The sequence below is a fragment of the Somniosus microcephalus genome, chromosome 20, assembly GCF_052327205.1.
Source record: "Somniosus microcephalus isolate GS21.2 chromosome 20, FLI_Smic_1.0, whole genome shotgun sequence".
Classification (NCBI taxonomy): Eukaryota; Metazoa; Chordata; class Chondrichthyes; order Squaliformes; family Somniosidae; genus Somniosus; species Somniosus microcephalus.
The window spans coordinates 38150071-38174547 of NC_141006.1; the positions used below are offsets into that span (position 1 = coordinate 38150071).

General features: G+C 47.7%; 1 protein-coding gene across 2 annotated transcripts in view; it reads left to right on the forward strand.

Moving 5' to 3' along the window:
• The window catches only part of LOC147103127 (transmembrane protein 35B-like), a 108354-nt gene that overhangs the window by 20382 nt on the left and 63495 nt on the right, over positions 1–24477 (forward strand). For both annotated transcript variants that reach the window (XM_085962454.1, XM_085962453.1), the window contains exon 2: positions 4295–4475. In XM_085962454.1, coding sequence (XP_085818580.1) covers positions 4295–4475 — 181 coding nt within the window. The remainder of the gene's footprint in view (positions 1–4294; positions 4476–24477) is intronic.

Genomic DNA, 24477 nt, shown 5'->3' on the forward strand with positions numbered 1-24477 from the left:
CAAGATGAAAAAAGGATTGTGGAGAAATCCGCAGGCCCCAAACCTATGTGCCAACCTTGGCTCACCCACCTGCCAATGACTGAGGATCCTGCCTCAACCTCCTGTCGTTCAGCAGAATGCCAGTTGCAGAGCCTTTGCCATCTGGAGCAAGCATGTCTGCAAGCAACTTGCAACATAGGGATGGCTCTGCCCTCAACTGTGCCTTGTTATGGCAAACACTGCAATATCAGTCAACGTGCTCCTCACCGTTGCATCGGTCTCCTTTCACACCGAATAGCATGACACAGCTGCCCAGTGCCCAAGCAAAAGCCCAGCGTGGGTGTCAGTAAGTGATCATGTTTGTGCTACGGTGGTTTAATGTGTGAAGTTCTTGGAAGATGTGAGTGTGGCAAGGCTTTCCATTGTAAGATGCAGCTTGAATGTGTGCCCTGCTGAAATATTGGCCCCGATATTCACGGGGAGGATGCGGGGGAGCACGGTAGAGGGGGGGAATCCCGGCAAGGCTGGGGACATGGAGGTCCTGAAAAATCTAATGGCAGGACCTTGTTAGAATTTTTAACTTCCGTTTCCCGCCCAGCAGCCGGCCAAATGGATAGGGCGGCTGGAGGATGCAGCCAGGGACCCCGTGGGTCGGTCCCCGACAATTGTGATCGCGGGTCAGGCTGCAGATCGGAGTGGGGGTGGGGGGGTCGGCTGTGATCGCAGGAGGGGTTAGAGAGTGGTCACGATCGGCAGAAGAGAGGCCGAAGGCTTCCTTGAGGGGCCTGGGGGAGCACTCCTGCCCCTGATGACCCACACAGAGTGCTATAAAAAGCACTTGCCTTCTGGAGCCGACAGTTCCCGCTTCCTTTCGCACACCTCGCTATCGGCAGCGGGCACGTGTGTGGCAGGTTGGGGACTTGTTCCCGTTTTTTAATGGTTTAGCCCCCCCCCCCCCAACCTCCTCCTACCTTATGTTTGGGGGGGGGGGGGGTGGGCGGGGGCATTGAGCATGTATAAGATGCAACGAAGGGTTATGTGGGAGTTTGATGTGGACAAGCAATACATGTGGGATGGGTTGAAAGGCAGCATTTTGTAGCATGTAATCTTGCATCATCAGTTTGCTACACGGTACTGTTGGGTAACCTCAGCTTGCCAGGTTCCTTTTTATAGTCCGCCATTTTCTCCCTCTTTTGTTCCCGGGTCTTGCAGGCTGTCGTACACAGCAGCCAGCTGGCCTGCCACCTCCCATCGGGCTCGGTGAACTGCCATCTTGTAGGAGGTGCCCTCCTCGCACTCCTGTCTGTAGCATCATTGCCCACTTCCCCAGCCATCAAGTGGGGTTGGGGTCTGCGTGCTCCATCACTAGCCCACAGCCTCCATTTAATGCCTCAACGCTAGGTTCCTTTTGGCCTGCCATGGTTTTGTCCTCTTTTTACTTTTCTGCGTGTGTGTGTGTGTGTGTGTGTGTGTCTTTTAGCACACTGGTTTACATCAAATGCTTGTGCGCTCTATTTTCACTTAGTGGGTAACCATTTCAAATATAGCAAAACAAAGGAATTTAGTTTGTGTGTGTTAACCAGGGCACTAGAAATAGCACAGGCAGCTATTTCAGCCCCTAATAGACCAGACCTGCACCTGGAAAATGGCCACCTGGGTGAGGTACTGGTGGGCCAGCTGTGGGCTGTGGCATTCCAAGCCAGTAGTGGGAGAGGAGGAGTTAAGGGGAGAGAATAAGAGGAAAATTTTTAAAAATGAAAATCTTTGTAGTAAATGGTGCCGGTTGGCTAATATGATGTGCAATACTGTATAATGGTGCAACGTGAGTTAACGCCAACAGTTCCCCACTTCAGCTCGATGGCCAAAGTGGAGAGAGCAAATTCAGAAGGTGGTCAGCAGCATTACAGGAGCGACTCGTGGCCCAGTGGCATCGGCCGATGCCCTGGCGATGGGGAGGGTAACCTCGAGCGGAGATCTAAAGCAGAGCTTCCTTCCTCAGAGCGAGCTCTTTGTCAGGAAGTGGGGGCAGGAGGGAGATTTCCTCTGTTAGCTATATTAAGAACCAAACCTTTACAGGTGCATTTAAGAGCTCACTAAAAATAGTGAACAGAGGAAATCCTTTCTCTTAATATTCTGCGGGCAGGAAAAAGATGGAACCTCTTTAATTACAGGACGTGGGTGCCTATTCGCTCTGTCTTCAGTGAAAGTTCCTCTGTTTAAAATTGTGGCTCAAAATCTCGGAAAATGAACAAATGAATGAATGATTGATTATACGGTTCAACAGAAGCAAAATAAAAAACTGAAAATGCTGGAAATACTCAGCAGGTCAGGCGCCATCTGTGGAAAGAGCAACAGAGTTACCGTTTCAGGTCGATGACCTTTCTCCAGCACTGGAAGAGGTTAGAGATGTAGCTGGTTTTAAGCAAGTACAGAGGTAGGGAAAGGGAGGAAAGAACAAAAGGGAAGGTCTGTGATAGGGTCGATGGCAGGAGAGATTTAATGGCCCAGAAATTCGGGTCAGGGGCTTCCCGCGGGTGCAAGCCCCCGACCTACACTTGCCTAGCGCGCCGGCAGTTGACCTCTTGGCCTGCGTAGAATTCCTCTCCGAGGCCTGTCCCAGAGGCCGGCGTGCTGTGCTGGCGTGTCCCAGGGGCGTAGTTAGTGCGATGCTTCCCCTGGGATCACGTGAGCAACAGGCAGCCAATCGGAGCAGGGAATGCTCCATTCATAAGTCTTGACAGATAGACCTGTCAAAACGTATAAATGCTGAGGCTGTAAAACTGTACTTTACCTTCAAATAAATTTTTAAAAAAATCACACTTTGTAAATAAACTATAAATGACATTAATTAAATAACTATATTTTAAACAAAAATTTAAATTTTTGAAAAAAATAATTTTATAAAAAAACAGGGCTAAAAATAAACTTACCTTGCTTTAAAGTATTTAAAAGTAAAAAACCTGTGGAAGAAAGGTTTCAATTTTAAATAATTGACCACTTACCTTTGAAAATGAAGTCCTTACGGCTGCTTTTTACATTTCTGAAATGTACAGACTTACCCGCACGTTAAAACCTGTTTAAAAAAAAAAAAAAACGTGCGCACGCGTTCGACCTCTGAACCCCTTGGTTCAGAGGATCGGAAGTGCCGGTTTCCCGCGCATGCGTAGTGCATGCAAGATTCCGGCACTTCCATCGGGTCCACGTGTGAGTACTCCGTCCGTACTCACGCGTTGGGACCCGAATTTCTGGGCCATAGACAAATTGTAAGGTTCAAATATGTTGTATCTCTGAGAATCTGTAGTGGACATTTTTTCCCCCGTGTTTGTGAGCTTGTGACCCCAGTCTGGGTGGTGCAGTGGGTTCGAGTATCTCTGAGGCCTGTGTTTGGATCCAGCCCAAACTGAGGGGATACTGGCTGTAATGGCTGTGCATGATATAAGCCTGCTCAGTGGAAACCCAGTTCTAAATAGGAATGGACTCGGAGCACAAACCTGCACCTGATTGGCACTAGCTAATACCGAATTGGAAAGTTTATTCAAAAGATTCAGGAGGCTGGCTATTGCGGGAAGTGATAATGTCACATTTGTGTAGTGGGAGCATTCTAAGATTGGCTATTGCTGACTGCACTATACCTGGCCCGGGTGTGTTTGATGCTAACACTGGGTACACAAAATGGGGGGAAAAAATCCATTCCTGAGCGCTAAAAGTCCTCGCCTTGATGAGCCTCCAATTTTCCCCCCATGTAGGCCCACGTGCCCTGTGTGGTCGAGAGGGTGGAGGAGCATCAGCTACCAGTCGCCACCATGCTGCTCTTCAGCTGGTTTCCAGGAGGTGGGCACCAATGGCCAAGTGATTTTCTCCTATTCTCCTTCGTGTTTATATGATAATTCACAAGTAACGGGTTTAAAGCAAAGCGTAAGCAAAGTTGGTCAGCCCCCATCAGGAGGATTGGGTGACGTTGATCCGGGTAGATTGGTCACTTTGGCAAAGGGTCCAGGGTGCACAAATTTGAAATGAGCATGTCAGGAGTAAGAAGGGAAGTCTAGTGAAACTTATTTCTTTAAAGTGTAATAGTTATGGAATAAGTTACTAGCTGAGGCCACTTAAGAAAACTGTATAAATAGGTTAAAAGGACAATCGGATGTGTTTCTGGGGAAGACGAGATTGAGGGATGTATTGAGAAGGTTGGGTTGATCTAAGAAAAGAGACACAAGCTTTCTCGCTTAATGGCCTCTTCCTATCTTTCTAAGGTTTGTTGTTTCTTGCCGTACAACGTTGTTGATTTTCTTTCTCTTTATCTGTGTTTCTTCAACAGGTGGATGAGTTTGTGAAGTTTGCTACAGTGTACCCATTAAACGAGATCGGTTTCAAGATAGAGCCCATATATTACCTAATAGCTGTGGGCTGGATCGAATTGGTTGGCGGTTTGCTGCTGGCGATTGGGCATAGAATCCTGCAGGAAATCAGTAATATTATCCTTGCAGTCATTATGATGGGTAAGAAATGATGTAAAGTCCAGTAAAATACACTTCAGCCGGCCCCACCCATGAATACAATGGGATCTGCTGTGAGCACACTGATCAATTAATGGATCTCTGATATTCCTCCATTTTACTGATAAAGAGAAACTGTCAAATCCTGGAGGTACTTCAGACTTCAGAGAAGAGCTCCCAGAATCAGAGGAGTGTTCTGTGAGGGTAGAATGGAGAAATGGGGCCCTTGATCCTCAAACAAAGGTGAATGAGGGGGACCTTTATAGATAGATTTTTAAACGGTATAGAAAAGGTAAACCTGGAGCATCACTTCAAGGTAAAACTGAAAGTAGGACAAGGTTCCAGCTGATGATCAGCAAATTTAGGACTGATGTCAGGAAGAATTTCTTCACAAGGCGTATAGATCCACAAAGAGTAGTGGAGGAGAAAACCTTAAGCATTATTCAAGAGCCAATTGATGGTGGGAACTGTAGGCTTTTCCTTTTGGTTGGATTAGTTGAGATGGGCCGAATGTCCTTCCTCATCTGTATTCATCTTATGAAGGCCACTTTGGGTGCCCATTGTTAGCGAAAAACACATCTAAGAATAGCACAACCAGTTGCAAAGTTCCTCCCCACTGCCTCCTTACTGTATCAGTGTGATGTTTCCTCTTCATCGCAGTCTCTGAGTGAGTTGCATTGGGTAGAAATGGATCTAAGCTGAACCTCATGTCCTGTAAGATGCTCACAACGAACAAAGGGAGAAGTCGTTCACTCCAGCAGTCTGGGATGGAGTTGAACCCAGGTTCCAGAGGTGGAGAAACGGTGTAGTAGTGAGCTAGCCTCTTGTGCCACCCATACTGCATTACGTTCAATTTGTTTTAAAATGTAAAACTTTGTACTATCTGCTAGTGACTTTAACAGCCTGCAGCCTTGAATTTATATGCTTCTTGTCTTCCCTAATGCTAGCAATATATCATGGTAAATGTCCAGGTTTCCATTTGTCCAGTTTTGAGCCGATCTAGTAAACCATTTGTTTGAAATTGCCGCCCATGTTGTCCAGCATCTTGCCCTGTCCAATCACAACGCACATTTCTAGACCAATGAAATGCACACATTATTCTTCTGCCTCCTGACAGTTGTCACTGACGGCCCTATCCGGTGCCCGATCTCGCCCACCTCCTCTCCTGTCAAAACACCTCATCCATGGCACAAGGATTGGTTTGTCTAACACTCTACTCATCAACTTCCCCGCTCCATTCTTCACAACCCGAGCACTGCAGCCCAAGTTATCTCATTCTCCACTCAGAAGGAGGCTTATCATCCGGCCCAATCAGAATACTGTTTTCATGCAGCAACCGCCCAGTTAGAAGGAGAGTTACAGCGCACTTAAGGGTTCGTTTATTGGTTTGCCTTCAGAATGTGAACTATTCAGTCTGGAGACTGGACAGAATGTTCTCTACAACAAAAGCAAAATACTGCGGGTGCTAAAAAAAGAAAATGCTGGAAATACTCAGCAGGTGGCGAGAGAAACAGAGGGGGTGATTTTGCCAATGGAGACGTGATGGAGATGGGACTCCCACTTGTCGGGTTTCAGTCCCGCCTCCATCGACGTCCGGCCAACCCACGCTATTTTCCCTTGATTGACCTCGTTAAGCCCGCCCAATGGGTTTAGCAGGCCAATTCAGGAAAAGCCGGTTACTGGTGACGTCAGCGAGTGACATTTCATCTGTCAAGAGCTTTTGACAGATGAGTTGTCATCGTTTAACAGCTCTGTGAAGCTGTCAAACACTGACAATCTGTCTTCCAAGTTGAGACCTGGGACACAGGCTTACTTAGAGACCTGTCCTGAGCAGAAAGCAGAAGGCTGATGCATTTGAGAATGCAGCAGCCATTCTGCTTTCTCTGCTGGTGAGCTGAGGGACTCCCGAGACCTGAAGGGATGAAGCCTGAGGTAAGTAAAGCTTTTAAAACACTTAAGACTCACCTCACACACTTACCTCTGCACTCATGCACCCCTCACACACTTACCTCTGCACTCATGCACCCATCACTCACCTGCACACCGAATATCTCGGCCCCGCAGACCGCCGCAGACCCACAGCTCGCCTCGCTGACCCTGGCGAGGTTTGGAGCCGTTGGGAAGCCTGCACTTTAGGGCTCAAAATAGGGATTATCCAAAAAACTGCCTGTTAACTACCTGTTAACAGGCAGTTAATTGACACTAATCCCCTTCCCGCCTCGAGGAGGCGGCTCCCAGCGCGGGTCGGATACTCTCCTCCTGGGAAGGTGGCACGGAAGCGGGTTGGGGGTCGGGTTCGGTACCCGACCTCCAGATTCTGCCATTTTCCCAGCAGTTCCGCCTCCATACCTGCCTCCCCAGGGCTGGCAAAATTGCCCCCAGAATTAACGTTTCAGGTCAGATGGATTAAGCCGAGGTTTTGAGGAATGGAGTGGGGAAGTTGATGAGTAGAGTATTGGAGAAATCCGTCCTTGTGCCATGGATGAGGGTTTCAACAGGAGAGGAGGTGGGTGAGATGGGGCACCGGATAGGGCCGTCAGTGACAATTATCAGGAGGTGGAAGAATAATATGAGCATTTCATTGATCTAGAAATGTGCGTTGCGATTGGACAGGGCAAGATGCTGGACATCATCAACCTGAAATATTAACTCAGAATGTTCCCGTCAATTGGACAGGGCAGGAAGCTGAATGTCACGGGCGGCAGTTTTGAAAACTGACAAATTGCTGAAGAAGCATCCAGATGGCAATTCCAGGCTTCCTACTGTTACATCCCCATCTGCCTCCCACCCCCACTGCTTTCTTTCACTTGGCTCCAGACTTCAATCCCAGATTGCACTGCTATCTAGAGAATCAACCAGGCTTCCCACTTTTGATTATTATCCGGTGATCCTTGCTAGAAAGTGCATCAGTGTTTAAAAATCTCACTTTTTCTGGGCAAAATCACACTGGTCACAGTAGGTTCTGAAAATCATAGGATGCCACACTGTGGCAACTCATAACCATCCCATACTAATTTGCATACAGTCTGTATGAGATAGTAGGAAAATGCAGGGTAACAATTCCATTCATTGATCATCTTTACACTTAATCAACCAGTTGGTTCATTGTATTAACTATTCTGGTTCATGTTCTGTGTTATTGAGAAATGCTCTGTGTATGGAGTATTGGATAGTCAAATATGAACAATATACAGAATAATGGATATGTGCCACTAAAGCACGAAGCCAGAATCAAAGGCTGTGTCTTTGCTTCTTTCCTAAAGGTGCCATCTTGTGCTGAAGTACAGTTCCATGGGAGGTGATAACCCTGCAGTACGTCACCTCAGTTGCCATTCTTCACGTATCCTCACTGACCCACATTGATTTCCAGTCTCCCAACAAATTAAATTTGAAATCCTGATCCCTGTCTTTAAATCCCTCCACTGCCTTGCCCCACTCTATCTTTGCAATCTCCTCCAACTCTATATACCTATGGAACACTCCGATCCCGAGCCTGTCCTTATGTCTGTTTCCCCCTCCTTTCCCTTGCCCCACCATTGGTGACAAAACCGGCTGGGACCTACTCTCTGGAATTTCCTCCCTAATCTCTCTGCCTCTCGCCTCCTTTTGATTCTATAAAGACTTTCTCAAAACCTATCTCTTCAATTTTAGCTTCCTGGCTCGATGTCTATTTTCTTTGTACCTATCTGTGAAGCACCATGGGATGTTCTTTATGTTAAGGGTGCTATATAAATGCGAGGTCGATGAGCACTTACAATGACAGTTCACTGATCATTCTACCATTGAGGGCGTTACAGCTAAGCTTGATCCTATCCTCATCTGATGTCCAAATATGTGCATTATCGAGCACGGTCACTGAATAGTGAACAGATATGGAACATGGTTATTTCCCCCCCCCCTTCCCTAGCCTGGGGCACTGGGACCAATTGTAGAGACCTTACTGCCACTCTGGTTTAGATCAGTTTACTTAGCACAGACTGAGGGTCAGGACTGGGATCTTCCTGATCTGTATGACTCAGTACTACAGTAGGTGGTGTAGGTACACACTGAGCCATCCAAGAGGCTCAATGCTACCATTGATTCTGTGGAATTGAGAGGGGGGGGGTGGTGGGGTAGTGATTAACCACAGATAAAACTAAGGGCTTTATATTCATACCAAAGCAAACTACAGTAGAAAGCTGGAAATCTGAAATAAAAACAGAAAAGGCTGCAAACACTCAGCAGGTCAGGCAGCATCTGTGGAGAGAGAGAAATAGAGTGAACAGGCTCGATTTTGCCAGGCCCGAGGAGGCGGGATTGGAGGTGTGTGAGGTGTTAAAATAGCAAAAAAATGGCGGGCGGCTCCGATTCCCGCCTCCAACCCGCCTCCGAGCAATTTTCCCAGAATCGGGGTTTCAGACCCCGTTTACATCTCCAAGAGGCGGGATAGGCCCTTAACAACCAGTTAATTGCCTCTATAATCCCATTTTGAGAGGCCTTTTCTGATTTTAACGCATTTCCCCCGTCCTCCACGTCTCCTCTGGAACACGCCAGTTAATCCTGGCGGCCTCACAAGTGGATTGCCTACTAACAGCTGCAGCTCCACCATTAAAAAGGAGTTTTCACCGATGATCATTTGCAGCTGGCAAAACTTTGTTGTCTCAGGTCTGGGGGAACTTTTAGCAGGCCTACTCATTGTTGTGGAAGTTTGGAGCCTGACACCCATCTCCAGTGTGATCTCCTGGGAAACCCCTCTCCCCACCTTGACTGAGCGCTTCCTCAATTGAGGCATATACCAGAAGCATGGGAACCATTTATTTCCTTTCCTCCTGGACATCAGATTCGGACGAAGACCAGCCACGGCAGCAGCAGAACCATGAGTAACAGCAGCAGCAACAACAGGAGCGCCAAGCTGCTGCTTACCCACCTGAAGCTGCATAGGCCAGAAGGTGCCAGTGTGCGACCACATTGCTGCCCGGGATGCAAGGGACACACTCATGTTGGCCAGATTTGCTTAGCCTGCACAATCATACACTTTTGCCTCGCACCTTCTTACCAGAGCATCGACAATGGACAAGAACCTGCGGATTCCTATCACTCTGACCACTATACTGACAATTGCAAATCGCCCTAAGCCCTCAATGTGGAAGTCCCATTTGTGAGATGACACAGGCCACAACTTAAACAGTTTGTCATCAAATCTGTTTATCATCACATTACAAGGATGGCTTGTCAAAAAACAATACAACAGAACAAGTGACTACCCTTGTGACTACTTGTGCTTTATCTTCCTCTTACGCGTGCTCCTACGTGGTGCTTCCCCTGTGGCTTCAGCAGATGTGGAGGCCCCTTGCTCACTTTCTTGCTGCTCCTGTCTCGACATCTTTGGCGGCCATCCTCTGGGGTTGCGAGCCTGTGAGGGTTCGGCAACAGTCTGCTGCTCCTGCAGCTGTGCAGGGGCTGAGACGCCCATCTCAGTTGGGTGAGGACTCTGGTGGGGTTCTGACCGAGGGCTTTTCAGTGGCATGGTCGTGTGAGCGCTTGGAGAGGAGCCCCCACTTCCTTGTAGCCTGCCAGCAACATCCCTCTCATGGGTCAGCCCCACTTCAGAGCTAGAGGACTTCCATGAAAGTCTGGTTTCTATGCTCAATAGCTGATCATCGTTCCTCAAGAGATGTCAGTCTATTCTGAACAATGACCATGTTTTCAACACTCTGGCGACTTAGCTCCTTCATGGCTGTAGCAATCCTCTCCTCTACCATAGCCATCCTATCCACGGAGGTTGCCATCCTTTCTGTGGTGATGCGTTCATGCGCCAATGACTCCACAAAGGCTCTGCTCATCTTCACAATGGACTCCTCCATTCGTTCCACACTCGCAGCGACCCCGGAGACAAAACCTGCCAGAGGCTCCTGCACCTGTTCCTGGAGTTCCAGCACCGCTCTCCTTCTGGATAGACCCAGAGGCACAGGGTCGACATGCAGCTGAGCCGAGCTGGGAGAGTCCTGCGCCCTCCGCCAAGGACTCCACTGCTGTCCCTGTCTCCACAATCTGCTGATGCTCACTTGTGAGCTGTGACACACCAGGTGCCAACACTACTCTATCTCACAAAGGTCCCACTGAGGTGTGAGTGTCTGCGCTGGTGCTGGGTGCGCTGAATTCTGCTGACGCTGCGCCCTCAGAGGTTGCAGCTTCCTCTGAGGAGCCTTGAGGCTCAGGCTGTTCCTCCTGGACAGTGGGGACGGGGGCTGTCGATGGCCCTGTGGGGGAGTAAAGGAAAGAGTTAGAAATGTGAGGTAAAGGTTGCATGCACATTGAATTGTGCAGATGATCATAAGTCAATTTGTTAGAACATCAGAATCATTATCAGTCACTCATGCAATGCCAATGAGAGAGATGCCAAACTATTCAGTCAACAGCTTGCTGTGATGCGCCCGTCTGTTCGTCCCCCACTTGCGAATCTTCCTTGACATCAGCGATTTCCAGGGCCGCCTCCTCCGAGGTGGTGAGCTGGGCTACTGAGGGTGGCCCTCCTCCTGTCCTCGCCCTTTCCCTCTTATTGTGGGCTCTCTTTTCCAGCAATGAGGGACAAAAGTGGAGTTTGAGTGAGAATGAAGGAGTGAGTGTAGAGAGTCCACAGCATAGATGCTTAGAAGGAGACAAAGGGCCCTCCCTGTGTGTTGTAAGTTGTTGTCATTGCATCACAGTGATAGGGAGTGTGAGGGCTGCATGGTAGAATAGTTAAGTGAATGTGACCATAGAGAGAGAGAGGGAATGGGTAAAGGTGCAGGGATGTAAGTGTCAAGTGGGAATGGAGGAAGAGGTTGGCAAAGCAGAGTGCTGGTGAGGAGAGGTGATGGGGATCAGATTGAGGGTGATGGGAAAGTCATTTTCACTTTTCCTGTGAGGAGAAGGTCATGAAACCTCTTCTTGCACTGCAGCCAGGTTCTGCGGCTCATAGAGATTGAGTTGACCTCCTGGGCCACTTGCATCCACACAGCTTTAGTCTGCTGGGGATGCTTTTTCCTCCCTGAGGAAGGGAAGAGCACCTCCTTATTTGATCTTGCTCCCTCCACCAGAGCTTGGAGGGAGGCCTCATCGAACCTTGGAGCGCACTTTGGCCTACTGGTGGACATAGTTGCTGAATGAAACGACCACAACAATGACCATAAAGTTTAAAGTCTCCAGAAGAAGCAAGGCTGCTTGCAGGCCTTAAATCCAGCAGCATTGATGATGTCATCGGAGGAGGCTTTCTGTATGGAAAGACTCATTGGGGCAGAGGTTTCCACACGCTGGAAATGAAGTGCGCAATTTTTTCCCACTTCACATCGGAGTTGGGGTCCTGACACGAAAACCACCTGATACGCCCCAGCCCGCCCCATGGCAAAATCGAGCCCAACATCTCAGGTCAATGACCTTTCATCAGAACTGGAAGATGTTCGAAATGGACAGTTTTTAAGCCAGTGCAGGCCAGGAGAGCGGGAGCAGGAAAAGAACAAGGGAGAGAGGTTCGTGATAGGGTGGAGGGCAGGAGTGATTTAAATGACAAAAGTGGTGATGGTGCAAGGTAAATGAGTTGCGAATGAGACAAGTATAGCGCAAAACATGGCTCCGGAGGAGGTGTAAATGGTCGCAGCAGAATAGCAGAGGGGGAGTGAAGCAGTGAAAATTCGGCAAAGGTATCAAGGCTCCCATAGCCTGGAAGTATGGTGGAAGAAAGGCAGGTAGACCCCAGGGTGCGGACCACCTTGCTGACCGTGTATCGATTGGGGATCCCCGTCCCAAGCACCAGTACACCCCTCCTCCACTCCCAGTGGTTCTGGTGCAGCCATCCTCCATTACCTGCACCGACTGTCTTGAGAGAAAATGGTGGTTAAGATCTAAAGTTTTTATATTCGCCCTATCAACCCAAGATTAGATTACAGCTTTAAAGCACTTGGAAAAAGGAATAAATCCATGTCAGTTCTGTTTCTGCTTACTCTCTTAACTGTGGCTTGTCCCCAGGCTGTGTAGTCCAGTGACAGCGTGATTAATGGACTTCACTGAGAACTACACACTGGAAGCTGGGACTCTCCGTTGTTCTACAATGGACCACTAGATGGCTCCAAAAGCAAAAGTAAATCACGACTGAAGTGAAAAGCCTCGATAGCTCAGCGCTGTAGAGAAATTCCAGTTTGAAGTCTGAAAAATAATTACATGTCAATACTAACCAAGAGGTGGGGCAAAAGTACAAATCTTTCCTCCTCCTTGTTATCAAATAGTTTTAGAGTCCGGACTGTATAGTTGAGTTTCGTCGTGCAGAAGTACGAGGCTGCACAGTACAGAGGATTCTGAGTGTCTCTCAATTACATAGAAAATCATCAATACGTACGACCAATCTCCTCTTCTTAGGCAGTCCCTCGGAACCGAGGATGACTTGCTTCCACTAAAAATGAGTTCTCAGGTGACTGATGAGTCCAATGTGGGACCTACAGTCTCTGTCACAGGTGGGGCAGACGGTGGTTGAAGGGGCGGGTGGGTGGGGTGCTTGGGTTGACGTGCGCTCCTTCCGCTGTTTACGCCTGGCTTCCGCTTGCTCCTGGTGAAGAGACTCGAGGTGTTCGGCGCCTTCCCGGATGCTTCTCCTCCACTTTGTGTGGTCTTGGGCCAGGGATTCCCAGGATTGGGGGCAAGGTACTGACTTGGATAGAGAACTGCTTGGCAGACAGGAAGCAAAGAGTTGGAATAAACGGGTTTTTATCCGAGTGGCAGGCAGTGACTAGTGGGGTACCGCAGGGATTGGTGCTAGGACCCCAGCTATTCACAATATATATTAATGATCGAGACGAGGGAACTAGATGTAATATCTCCAAGTTTGCAGACGACACAAAGCTGGGTGGGCATGTGTGCTGTGAGGAGGATGCCGAGAAACTCCAGTATGATTTGGACAGGTTGGGTGATTGGGCAGATGCATGGCAGATGCAGTATAATGTGGATAAATGCGAGGTTATCCACTTTGGTGGCAAAAACAGGAAGGCAGATTATTATCTGAACGGCAATAGATTGGGAGAAGGGGAAGTGCAACGAGACCTGGGTGTCCTTGTGCACCAGTCGCTGAAGGTAAGCATGCAGGTGCAGCAGGCGGTTAAGAAGGCAAATGGTATGTTGGCCTTCGTAGCGAGAGGGTTCGAGTACAGGAACAAGGATGTCTTGCTGCAGTTGTACAGGGCCCTGGTGAGACCACACCTTGAGTATTGTGTGCAGTTTTGGTCGCCTTATCTGAGGAAGGATGTTCTTGCCATGGAGGGAGTGCAGCGAAGATCCACCAGACTGATACCTGGGATGGCAGGAATGACGTATGAGGAGAGATTAGGTCGATTGGGCTTATACTCGCTGGAGTTTAGAAGAATGAGAGGGGATCTCATTGAAACTTATAAAATTCTAACAGGACTAGATGTAGGAAGGATGTTCCCGATGGCGGGGGAGTCCAGAACCAGGGGGTCACAGTCTAAGGATAAGGGGTAAGTCATTTAGGACTGAGATGAGGAGGAATTTCTTCACCCAGAGAGTGGTGAACCTGTGGAATTCTCTACCACAGAAGGCAGTTGAGGCCAATTCATTAAATATATTCAAGAAGGAGTTAGATATATTTCTTAAGGCTAAAGGGATATGGGGAGAAGGCAGGAACAGGGTACTGAGTTTGGATGATCAGCCATGATCTCATTGAATGGCGGAGCAGGCTCGAGGGGCCAAATGGCCTACTCCTGCTCCTGTCTTCTATGTGTCGGAGGGGATGCTGCACTTTTTCAAGGAGGCTTTGAGGGTGTCCTTGAAGCGTTTCCTCTGCCCATCTGGGGCTCTCTTCCTGTGTCGGAGCTCCAAGTGGAGTGCTTGTTTTGGGAGTCTCGTATCGGGCATGCGGACGATATGGCCCGTCCATCGGAGCTGATCAATCGTGGTCAAAGCTTCGATGTTGGCCTGAGCGAGAACACTGACATTGGTGCGCCTATCCTGCCAATGGATTTGCAGGATCTTGCGGAGGCAGCATTAGTGGTACCTCTCCAGTGCTTTGAGGTGCCTGCTGTACATGGTCCATGTCTCTGAAGCATACAGGAGGGCGGGTATCACTACTGCTCTGTAGACCATGAGCTTGGTGCTGGGTCTAAGGTCCTGGTCTTCAAACACTCTCTTCCTCAGGCGACCGAAGGCTGCACTGGCATACTGAAGGCGGTGTTGGACTTCGTCATCAATGTCTGCCCTTGTTGACAGTAGGCTCCCGAGGTATGGAAAGTGGTCCACGTTGTCCAAGGCCTCGTCATAGATTTTGATAATTCCAGTTTGAAGTCTGAAAAATAATTACACGTCAATACTAACCAAGAGGGGGGAGAAAAAGTTCCAAATCTTTCCTCCTCTTTTGTTATCGAATAGCTTTAGAGTCCAGACAGTATCTGAGTTTCGTCGTGCAGAAGTGCGAGGCTGCACAGTACAGAGGATTCCGAATGTCTCTCAGTTACATAGAAAATCATCAATACACACGACCAATGACTGGTAGGGAACAGCAGCAGCTGACCAGGGCAGATGCTGAGGTGCTGGCAAGAGTGGGCAGGGCCATCTCCTGACCCAGCAGAAATGGGACATTCCATTTAGGAGCAGCGTAGTGACACCCCCCTTGCTCCTTCCACTGAAATGGAACCTGGAAGAAGTAGGAGATACACACCCTACACGATCACCAAGGGCAAGCATCAGGAAACAATCATTGAGGCAGGGACACATTAGTGGATTACAGAAATAAACTGGAATTTCTGAACATAATTTTTTGTACAAAACGGACATTTGAATTTTGGTGTTGGGGGACTAATATGGATGATATTGAAGACAGGGTGGATTCTGGCCAACATGTTGTTCTAGGACCAGTATACTACAGGAAGGACTGTGTGACTGCCTTTAAGAGAAAGTCCTAGCAGGCGGCTCCTTGACATTTCAGCCTCACCGGCTGTACATCAACTCTAGCCACTTCTCCTTTCTCCTCCTTCCTCCTCTTTCCTCCTCTTCCTCTTCCTCCTCTATGAGCTGCAGGCTTGTCGCCAGCCCTTCTGCCTGTGACAATTCCCTGTCCAGGTGGTAAAATTGTGCAGCACTCAGCAGATACAGATGACTTTTGCCACTTTTTGAGGACGGTAGTGTAGGACTCCACCTGATCTGTCCAGACATTGGAAGCGCTGCTTTAAGATCCCAGTGGTTAAGATCTCCGCAGAATTTGGGTGAGGACATAAAACCTCATTTTGTTTGTGCTCTGCCTTGGTATTGGGATTTTGGATGAACAGGAAAGGATTGCCCTGGTTCCCCGGTAGCCACCTGCCCCTCTACCTGCTCTCCAATAAATGTGGCACTATGGACACTCTCTTATGTTTAAGGACGCGACTGCTGCCAACAAAGTTGAAGTAGCTGCACATGCACAGTTTCAGTATTTTTTGGTTGTTTGCGTTTGATGATAAAAACAATTCTGGGGAAGGGCAGCACTGAAGGGGTTCATTTTTTGTTTTGACGGTTGTTTAAAAAAGTGGTTTGAGTTTCACTCCGTAAACATCTTTTACCTCTTACTAAGAGATTTAGTACCTCGTAAACTGTGAAAGATCACATTAGAAGTTATTTGGGGGGGTGGGGGGAAGGGGGAAAAAACAGTTTTTGGTCATATATAAAATGTTTTTGTTTGCCATGGCAACATGCAAGACCGAGCAAGTCAACATAATCTATTGGTGTGGCAAAGTCAGGCCTCTGATGTTCTGATTAGCTAGCAGCATTCAGGACGTTTTGGAGCCGCTATTGGTTGATTCTGATGCCAATCATTGGATCTTGACAGCTGATTAAGTAGTTACGGATGTGCAGAAGGATTCTGTGCAGCTTACGGTTCGTTGGCAGCAGTCACTCCGTATCTTTAAAGCTTTGTGGCTGCTGCAGGAGTATCTTGAAGTCACCTGCCTGGTTCTGTTATGATGGTCTGAAGCTACCTGAACCCCATTGAAATAAAGTCTCTTCATGTGCCACGGTGCTATTGTTTGGTGCCCTTATGAATGCCATCAAGGGTGCCCTGCACTTTGGGGAACCCAGCCACCTGGTAGAAGTGCTGGACCCTTTCTAGTTGTTCTTTCCGTTCCATTATGAAAGTGACAAAACTGTTAAAGAAGGACTTGCATTTCTATAGCGCCTTTCACAACCTTGGAATGTCCCAAAGCGCTTTACAGCCAATGCAGTACTTTTGAAGTGTAGTTGCTGTTGTAATGTAATGTAGGAAATGTGGCTGCCAATTTGCGCACAGCAAGATCTCAAACAACAGTGAGATAATAATTCGATAATTTTTTTTTTTAGTAAGAAATAGGAGCAGGAGTAGGCCATACGGCCCCTCGAGCCTGCTCCGCCATTCAATAAAATCATGGCTGAACTTCTACATCAACTCCACTTTCCTGCCCTATTCCCATATCCCGTGATTCCTTTAGTGCCCAACAATCTATCGATCTCAGTCTTGAATATATTCAACGATTCAGCATCCACAGCCCTCTGGGGTGGAGAATTCCAAAGACCCCTTATCCTGAGACTGTGACCCCTAGTTCTAGACTCTCCAGCCAGGGGAAACAGCCTCTCAGCATCTACCCTGTCAAGCCCTCTAAGAATTATATATTTCTATGAGATCACCTCTCATTCTTCTAAACTCCGGAGAATATAGGCCCATTCTACTCAATCTCTCCTTATAGGACAGCCCTCTCATCCCAAGAATTAATCTAGTGAACCTTCGTTGCACCCCCTCTAAGGGAAGTATAGCCTTTCTTAGGTAAGGAGACCAAAACTGTGCACAGTACTCCAGGTGTGGTCTCACCAAAGCCCTATATAATAGCAGCAAGACTGCCTCACTCTAATACTCCAACCCCCTTGTAATAAAGGCTAACATACCATTTGCCTTCCTAATTGCTTGCTGTACCTGCATGTTAACTTTCTGTGATTTGTGTACAAGGACCCCCAAATCCCTCTGAATACCAACATTTACTAGTCTCACCTTTTAAAAAGAATTCTGCTTTTCCATTCTTCCTACCGAAGTGGATAATTTCACACTTCCCCACATTATACTCCATCTTCCACCTTCTTGCCCAATCACTTAACCGGTCTATAGCCCTTTGCGTCCTCCTCACAGCTTACTTTCCCACCTAGCTTTGTATTGTTTTAATGATGTTGGTTGAGGGATAAATATTGGCCAGGACACGAGGGAGAACTCCCTGCTCTTCTTCGAAATAGTGCCATGGAATCTTTTATGTCCACCTGAGAGGGCAGATGGGGCCTCTGGCAGTGCAGCACTCCCTCAGCACTGCACTGATTGTCCCCAGCAAACATGGCTTCAGTGAACTGCTTAATGCAATGGTATACGGATGTCTGATCTGGCAAAGGTCATCAGTGGTGGCTTGAGATGTGGCAGTAGTATAAAAGTTCAATGTGTTGCTGACTTAGACCACAGTGAGCAGGGCTATCCCTGCGTAAGATGTAATCTGCAGGTCAGGCTGCAGTAGATGGCATATCGCAGTGACTACCTCCCTATTAATGGTGAGGGCAGGGATCTTTTGACTTGCCCAGGTAGTTGTGCCTGAGTCATATCACATAAGTGCTGGGCTGCTTGCAGATGGGCACCAGTCACCTGAGGTGCAATCGCATCTGCCTTTTCTCCCTCTTCAGGAATGTCTCTTCCTCCTCTAAATCCAGGACAGTCAATGGCAGGCTCAGTAAAATGACTAGGCTGAGTAATGTGCCTGCAGCGGAGGGTGGCAACTGATAACAGCAAGAACGCATCTTGCATTCAAAAAGCACATGGGTTACTTGGTACAGAGGAGGTTTACCAGGATGTTACCGGGGATGAGGGACTTCAGTTCTGAGGAGAGGTTGGAATAGTTAGGACTATTCTCCTTGGAACAGAGAAGGTTAAGAGGTGACCTAATAGAAATTTTCATGATGATGAGAGTTTTTGATAGAGGAGATAGATTTTAAAAAATTCCCTCTGGCGAGTGGGTCAATAACCAGAGGTCATAGATTTAAAATCATTGGAAAAAGATCGAGGGGAGATGAGGAGAATTTTTTTCACTCAGAGAGTTGTCGGGATCTGGAACGCTCGACCTGAAAAGGTGGTGGAAGCTGATTCCATAAATAATTTTAAAAGGGAGTTGGACAGGTACTTGAGGATAAGGAACTTACTGGGTTACAGACAAAAAGCAGGGATGTGGAACTAAGCGAGACTGCTTTCAAAGAGCCGGCACAGGCACAATGGGCCGAATGGCCTCTTTCTGTGCTGTAAGTTTCTATGACTCTATGATCTGTTGGATCTGTGCACCAAAAGATTGCTTAAAATACAGAAAACCAGGAGCAAGCAACAGGCAAAGAAAATGCACTTCCTCTGGTACACAAAGCTCAGTCAGTCAAGTCAAACATAGCAGTCAGAATGCAACCCTCACAGAACCAAGCTAGCTTTAAGTACTGCAGTTGTGCTTCGAACAGTTAGAAGGCCTCCTAGCAAATAGTGAGCTGCACTGCAACATAGCATGGGGAATTTGTTGTACGACCTATTATAATGCATTTGCATAATGTTTCAAGTTCGAATGAGGTCAGTGCTCACGTAGTGCTGCTTCCAAACCTGCCAAAAACATTTCCTTCCACAGACTTGAGAGTTCAGTGTCAAGTGCACCAGGTCGCACTCCCTGGGCTGAATTTTGCCGGTGCTCAGAGTGCGGGTTTGGAGGCGGGTCCGATGTCACAATGGAAATGATTGACGGCGGGTTGGGAACCTGCTGCGAACCCGCCTCCATGTAAGTTTTCAAAGTGTCGGGTCTGCGCTTTCAGAACAGACCTGACATCAAGCGACGGGGGAGGTATTTAAGATACTTAACTGCTTGTTAACAGCTTGTTAACCACTATTTAGCCAGCCTTTTTCTATTTTACCACATTTTTAACGGGGTCCACGTTGTTTGGAGATCACGTCAGGTAAGTAGGTCGGATTCTCTATGTCTCCCCAATTCTGTGAATAGGTGACAGCTGCAAAAGTGGTATGAAAGCTACCATTTCACAGCTCTTCACTTTCCAATGTCAGAAGCTTGAGCCTTCAGGACTTGGAAGACACTTCTGAGCTTTATGCAGTTTGGAAGTGTTTGGAGTAAACTCTCTATCCACTGTCACCCCCTTGGAGCAAGCTCTCTCACCATTGACAGATCGCTTCTGTCATCCCAACTTCAGCTGCCATCTATTCCAGCAACATCGGTGCCCTTGGGAAAAAAATCTCACCTTGGTCCTCAGAATCCCAATACGATCAGCCCCAACACCAACATCACCAGGTACACCAACATCACCAACAACAACACCAACTTTCTCCGCAATCACCTGATGCTGCACCCGACAACATTGCTGCCCGGGAGGCCAGCGATGGCATCACCATGGCCAGATTTACTTCACTTGACGCTGTACACCCTGGCTGCCACATGATGCGCCAGGTTAACACCACCCCACACCATCACCATAAAGCATTCCTACAATGACCAAGCCATTCCTTTCACACTCATCACCATTGTGGGGAATACCGTTCTGTCTCACCATTCACTGCAACTCATGAAGACACTTCCAAAGGTGAGCACAGATCTATACAATAAGGCAAAGTGTTGAAAATAAAGATTTCAATGTTTGACAACGCATTAACAGAAAATTTACATGAACATTGCATAAGACACCTAAGTACCTACCCTTGTGTGTTGTTAGTTGGTATGATTGCACTAGGATGAGGGTGAGTGGGATGAGGGTGAGTGTGAGGGGTGGCTAGTGAGATGGGGATGTGATAATGTAGATAGAGAGGGATGGGTGGAGGTGCAAGGTAAGTTGGTGTGAGTAAGGATGTGCAGGAGTAGGGTAGGGAAGGCAGAGTGATGTGATGAGTGGCACAGCAGGATGAGGTTGAGTGTGGCTTTGCAGTAACGTTTTGTGATCTACTGAGATCATTGAAAGGTTTGCGGCACTGCAGCCAGGTACTCCTGGACATCCCTGCTTTTGCCCTCCTGTGCAATGTGCAACCAGGCTGTGTTGGTGTCCAGGGGAGGTCTCTTCCGCCCATGGGAAGGAAGAGAACCTCCCTGTGCGCTGTGACTCTCTCCATAAGCATATGGAGGCAGTCATGCGAGAGCCTGGATGCAGCCATGCACCTTTGTGCAGTGCTTGTCAGTGTTTGCAGCACCTCAATGCTGCAGAACACTGACAGCACAGCTGTCAAAATGATGGTCCTTTTAAGGAAACCAGCTGATGAAGCGTCATCAAATGATGTAATCAGACCTGCTTCCTTTTAATTGGCCGGGAACCCCGCAGGGTGGGCTTAACAAGCCCTATTAACGGAAAATCCTTTTTCCAGAGTGGCTGTAGCTGGGAGCGGGACCGGAACCTGACAACCAGCTCTCCCGCTGTGATCCCGCCTCCACTGGCGAAATCGCAGCCCCTGAGTCCGCGGGCCTCATACTCTGGCCAGGAGCCAATCTCTGAGTGTCATAGTGAGGAATAAGTCCTATCAAGTACTAGAAAGCAACACAGTGTGTATGCATATTATATATATTTAGTGGATCTTCTGCGATATTCTCGCTCCAAGTCCCGTTCACCCATCTCCCCTGTGCTCGCTGACCTACATTGGCTCCCAGTTAAGCAATGCCTCGATTTAAAAATTCTTATCCTTGTTTTCAAATCCCTGCAGGGCCTTGCCCCCTCCTTATCTCTGTAACCTCCTCCAGCCCTATAATCCCCCTCGACCTTTTGAACATCCCCAATTTCAAATGCTCCACTATTGGTGGTCGTGCCTTCAGCTGCCTAGGTCCTAAGTTCTGGAATTCCCTCCATAAACCTGTCCACTTCTCTTTCCTTCTTTAAGACGCTCCTTAAAACCTACCTCTTAGACCAAGCTTTTGGTCATCTCCCCTAATCTCCTTATATGGCTTGGTGTTAATTTTTTTTGATAACACTCCTGTGAAGCGCCTTGGGATATTTTATTATGTTAAAGGCGCTATATAAATATAAGTTGTTGTTGATATTGTATACAGTAAGTTGGTTGCTGTTTTATACCATGTATTGCAGAATATAGTATTTAGCTTTAAGGTTGCAAAGTCTAATTGATCGGCAGACATTGGGTGAGTTAATTGTTGATGGACTAAGTGATGTAAAGACTCACGGAGTACTGGTGTTGTGGCATAGACTTACAGTATTACTGACAATGAACTATAAAAATAATTACATTAGATTTCACTGTTGTAACAAGGCATACAGACCAGTTTTGACAGTGCTTATTACTATTTCTCCTCAAGACCACCTCCTTTGAAGGTGCTTAGATCAGCTAACTGAGCTGAGATCAAGTTTCAGACCTGGCACCTTCCCGGTATGGACAGCGTAATGCCATACCATACGCTGCCGTGACCACTGATGTACAGAAGAATGCTTGTACTTTTGTTAAATGATTTTCTCTCTCTTTCTTTACTGTTGCTCCACTCAGCAGAGGAGAAACACAATCTCCTGCTGCTGCCCTGGGATCAGGAACTCGGCATGTTAGAAATTGTAGGTGTGAACTGGCGTCTGACCACCCATCACTCTGCATGTGTACCTAACCTGGTGTGGTCTGTAATAGTAATTAGTTTCCTGCTGGTTTTATGGTTACTATTTTAAGACACTTGAGGGATAATTGCCAGATGATCTGCTCCACCAGGTTACCACCTAGGCAGTGAAGTTCAAAATTACCTCCAGCATGTGTATTAAGATTTACAGAAGTACTGCTAATTACAGCGTCCACTGTTCATGAAGGACATGAGATACAGGCTTGGGACCCAGTGACAAGTCGTGAAAAGCATTCACTCAGCTTCAGTGTACTGGACAGATTCACTGCCATTAACCCTCTCCTTGAAACAGGTGTGGTATTAAATTACAGCTAAAATCTCTCTTCAAGGAGCACTTGGTTTTGATGGACTGGTTATCGAGGAGCCGTTTTTCACTTGGCCTGGGATGTATAATGCTGCTGAGTGTGAGCTTCGAAGTTCTGGACACTTCTGAATCTGAGAATCCTTTTCAACCTGTAGCTGATACGGAGTCGTATATCAGTCACTTTTACTGGCTGGCCTAGTTTGTTTTGATACAATAGCTCATGAGTCAAAGGGAGGGAACAAGCCATTCAATTCGGATGTAAGCAACTTGTGGGTTTTTGTTTGAATGTATCTTTGACCACACTTTTTGAGTTTGAGATCCAAATTTAAATTTCCTTTGCCCCGATCTTTTTTTGTTGAAAAAGTATTTCTTAGCCTGTCTTGTTCAACTTGTTTGGAACCATCCAAGAGAGAGATAGATAGGCCAGAGGGAACTCTGTGGATGGTCAGTAATAAACCACCAGAAGGTTAATATTTAGGAACTTTGGCCCCAACATTAATGGGGAGGTGGGAAGGGTGCGGGGGAGACTGGTAGCGGGTGAAGAAGGCCTTCACGGCAGGGCCTCATTTAAATCAGTGCAGACTCCCGTCAACAGCCGACCAGATTCAGAGCCTGACCGGCGGACGGGAACAGAAATTAACGGCAGGAAGCTGCAGTGAGGGACCCGTGGGAACGTTCCCCAGCATTCAGTGAGTGGGGGGTGGGTGGGGAAGGCTCGGGGCTGTGTTTGGGATGGGATGGGAAAGGACGGGACGGGGTTGCACGAGATGTCGGGGCCATGATCGGGAAGGTGGGGGGAGAGGCATGAGAGGTCCAGGCCATGATCGGGAAGGTGGGGGGGAGAGGCATGAGAGATCCAGGCCATGATCGGAAGCGGGGTGGGCATTTGAGGTCAGGGCTGCACTATTGCTCCTCCTGGCCCGCAAGAAGCTTAAAAACAGGTAAAGTTTTAAAACTTACCTGGGCCTCTTCTGGCCAGTTGGCTCTTCCTGCTGTGTTGCTGCTGCCCAGAGAGGGACTCCCCCTGTGGTGTGGTTCAAAAATAAGTCGCAGTGTCCCTGCCTGCTTTTAGCGGGACCCTCATCCAGGGTCTGAATCCGGGATTGGGGTTGAGTTGTTCAATCCCGATATTTTAATCCCCCTTCCCCCGAACCTCTCCCGCCTAATGGGCGGGGGGTTAAAGTCAAGACCTTTGTGTTTGATGCATTTTACATTACACCTTTGTTAAAATGGGGGATAGTTAAGTCTGCAAATACTGTAAATCTAGTGTGCTTTTGCTTCTGTTCACCTCCATTTACTGTTTAATGAATCTGTTTGGCAGCTTGCAGCCTAACCCATGGTCTAACTGGAATGTTTATTCTACTGCCTTCTGAGGGCGGTTTTATGAAAGCGAAACCGTGTTTGACAAATTTACTGGAGTTTTTGAGGATGTAATGAGCAGGGTGGATAAAGGGGAACCAGTAGATGTAGTGCATTTGGATTTCCAAAAGGCATTCAATAAGGTGCCACATAAATGGTTACTGCACAAGATAAGAGCTCATGGTGTTGAGGGTAATATATTAGCATGGATAGAGGATTGGTTAACATAGAAACATAGAAGATAGGAGCAGGAGTAGGCCATTCGGCCCCTCGAGCCTGCTCCGCCATTCAATGCGATCATGGCTGATCATCCAAGTTCAGTACCCGGTACCTGCTTTCTCCCCATACCCCTTGATCCCTTTAGCCTTAAGAAATATATCCAACTCCTTCTTGAATATATTTAATGAATTGGCCTCTACTGCCTTCTGTGGTAGAGAATTCCACAGGTTCACCACTCTCTGGGTGAAGAAATTCCTCCTCATTATCTGTCCTAAAAGGCCTACCCCTTATCCTTAGACTGTGACCCCTGGTTCTGGATTCCCCGACCATCGGGAACATCCTCCCTACATCTAGTCTGTCCAGTCCTGCCAGAATTTTATAAGTTTCAATGAGATCCCCTCTCATTCTTCTAAACTCCAGCGAGTACAAGCCCAATCGACCCAATCTCTCCTCATACGTCATTCCTGCCATCCCAGGTATCAGCCTGGTGAATCTTTGCTGAACTCCT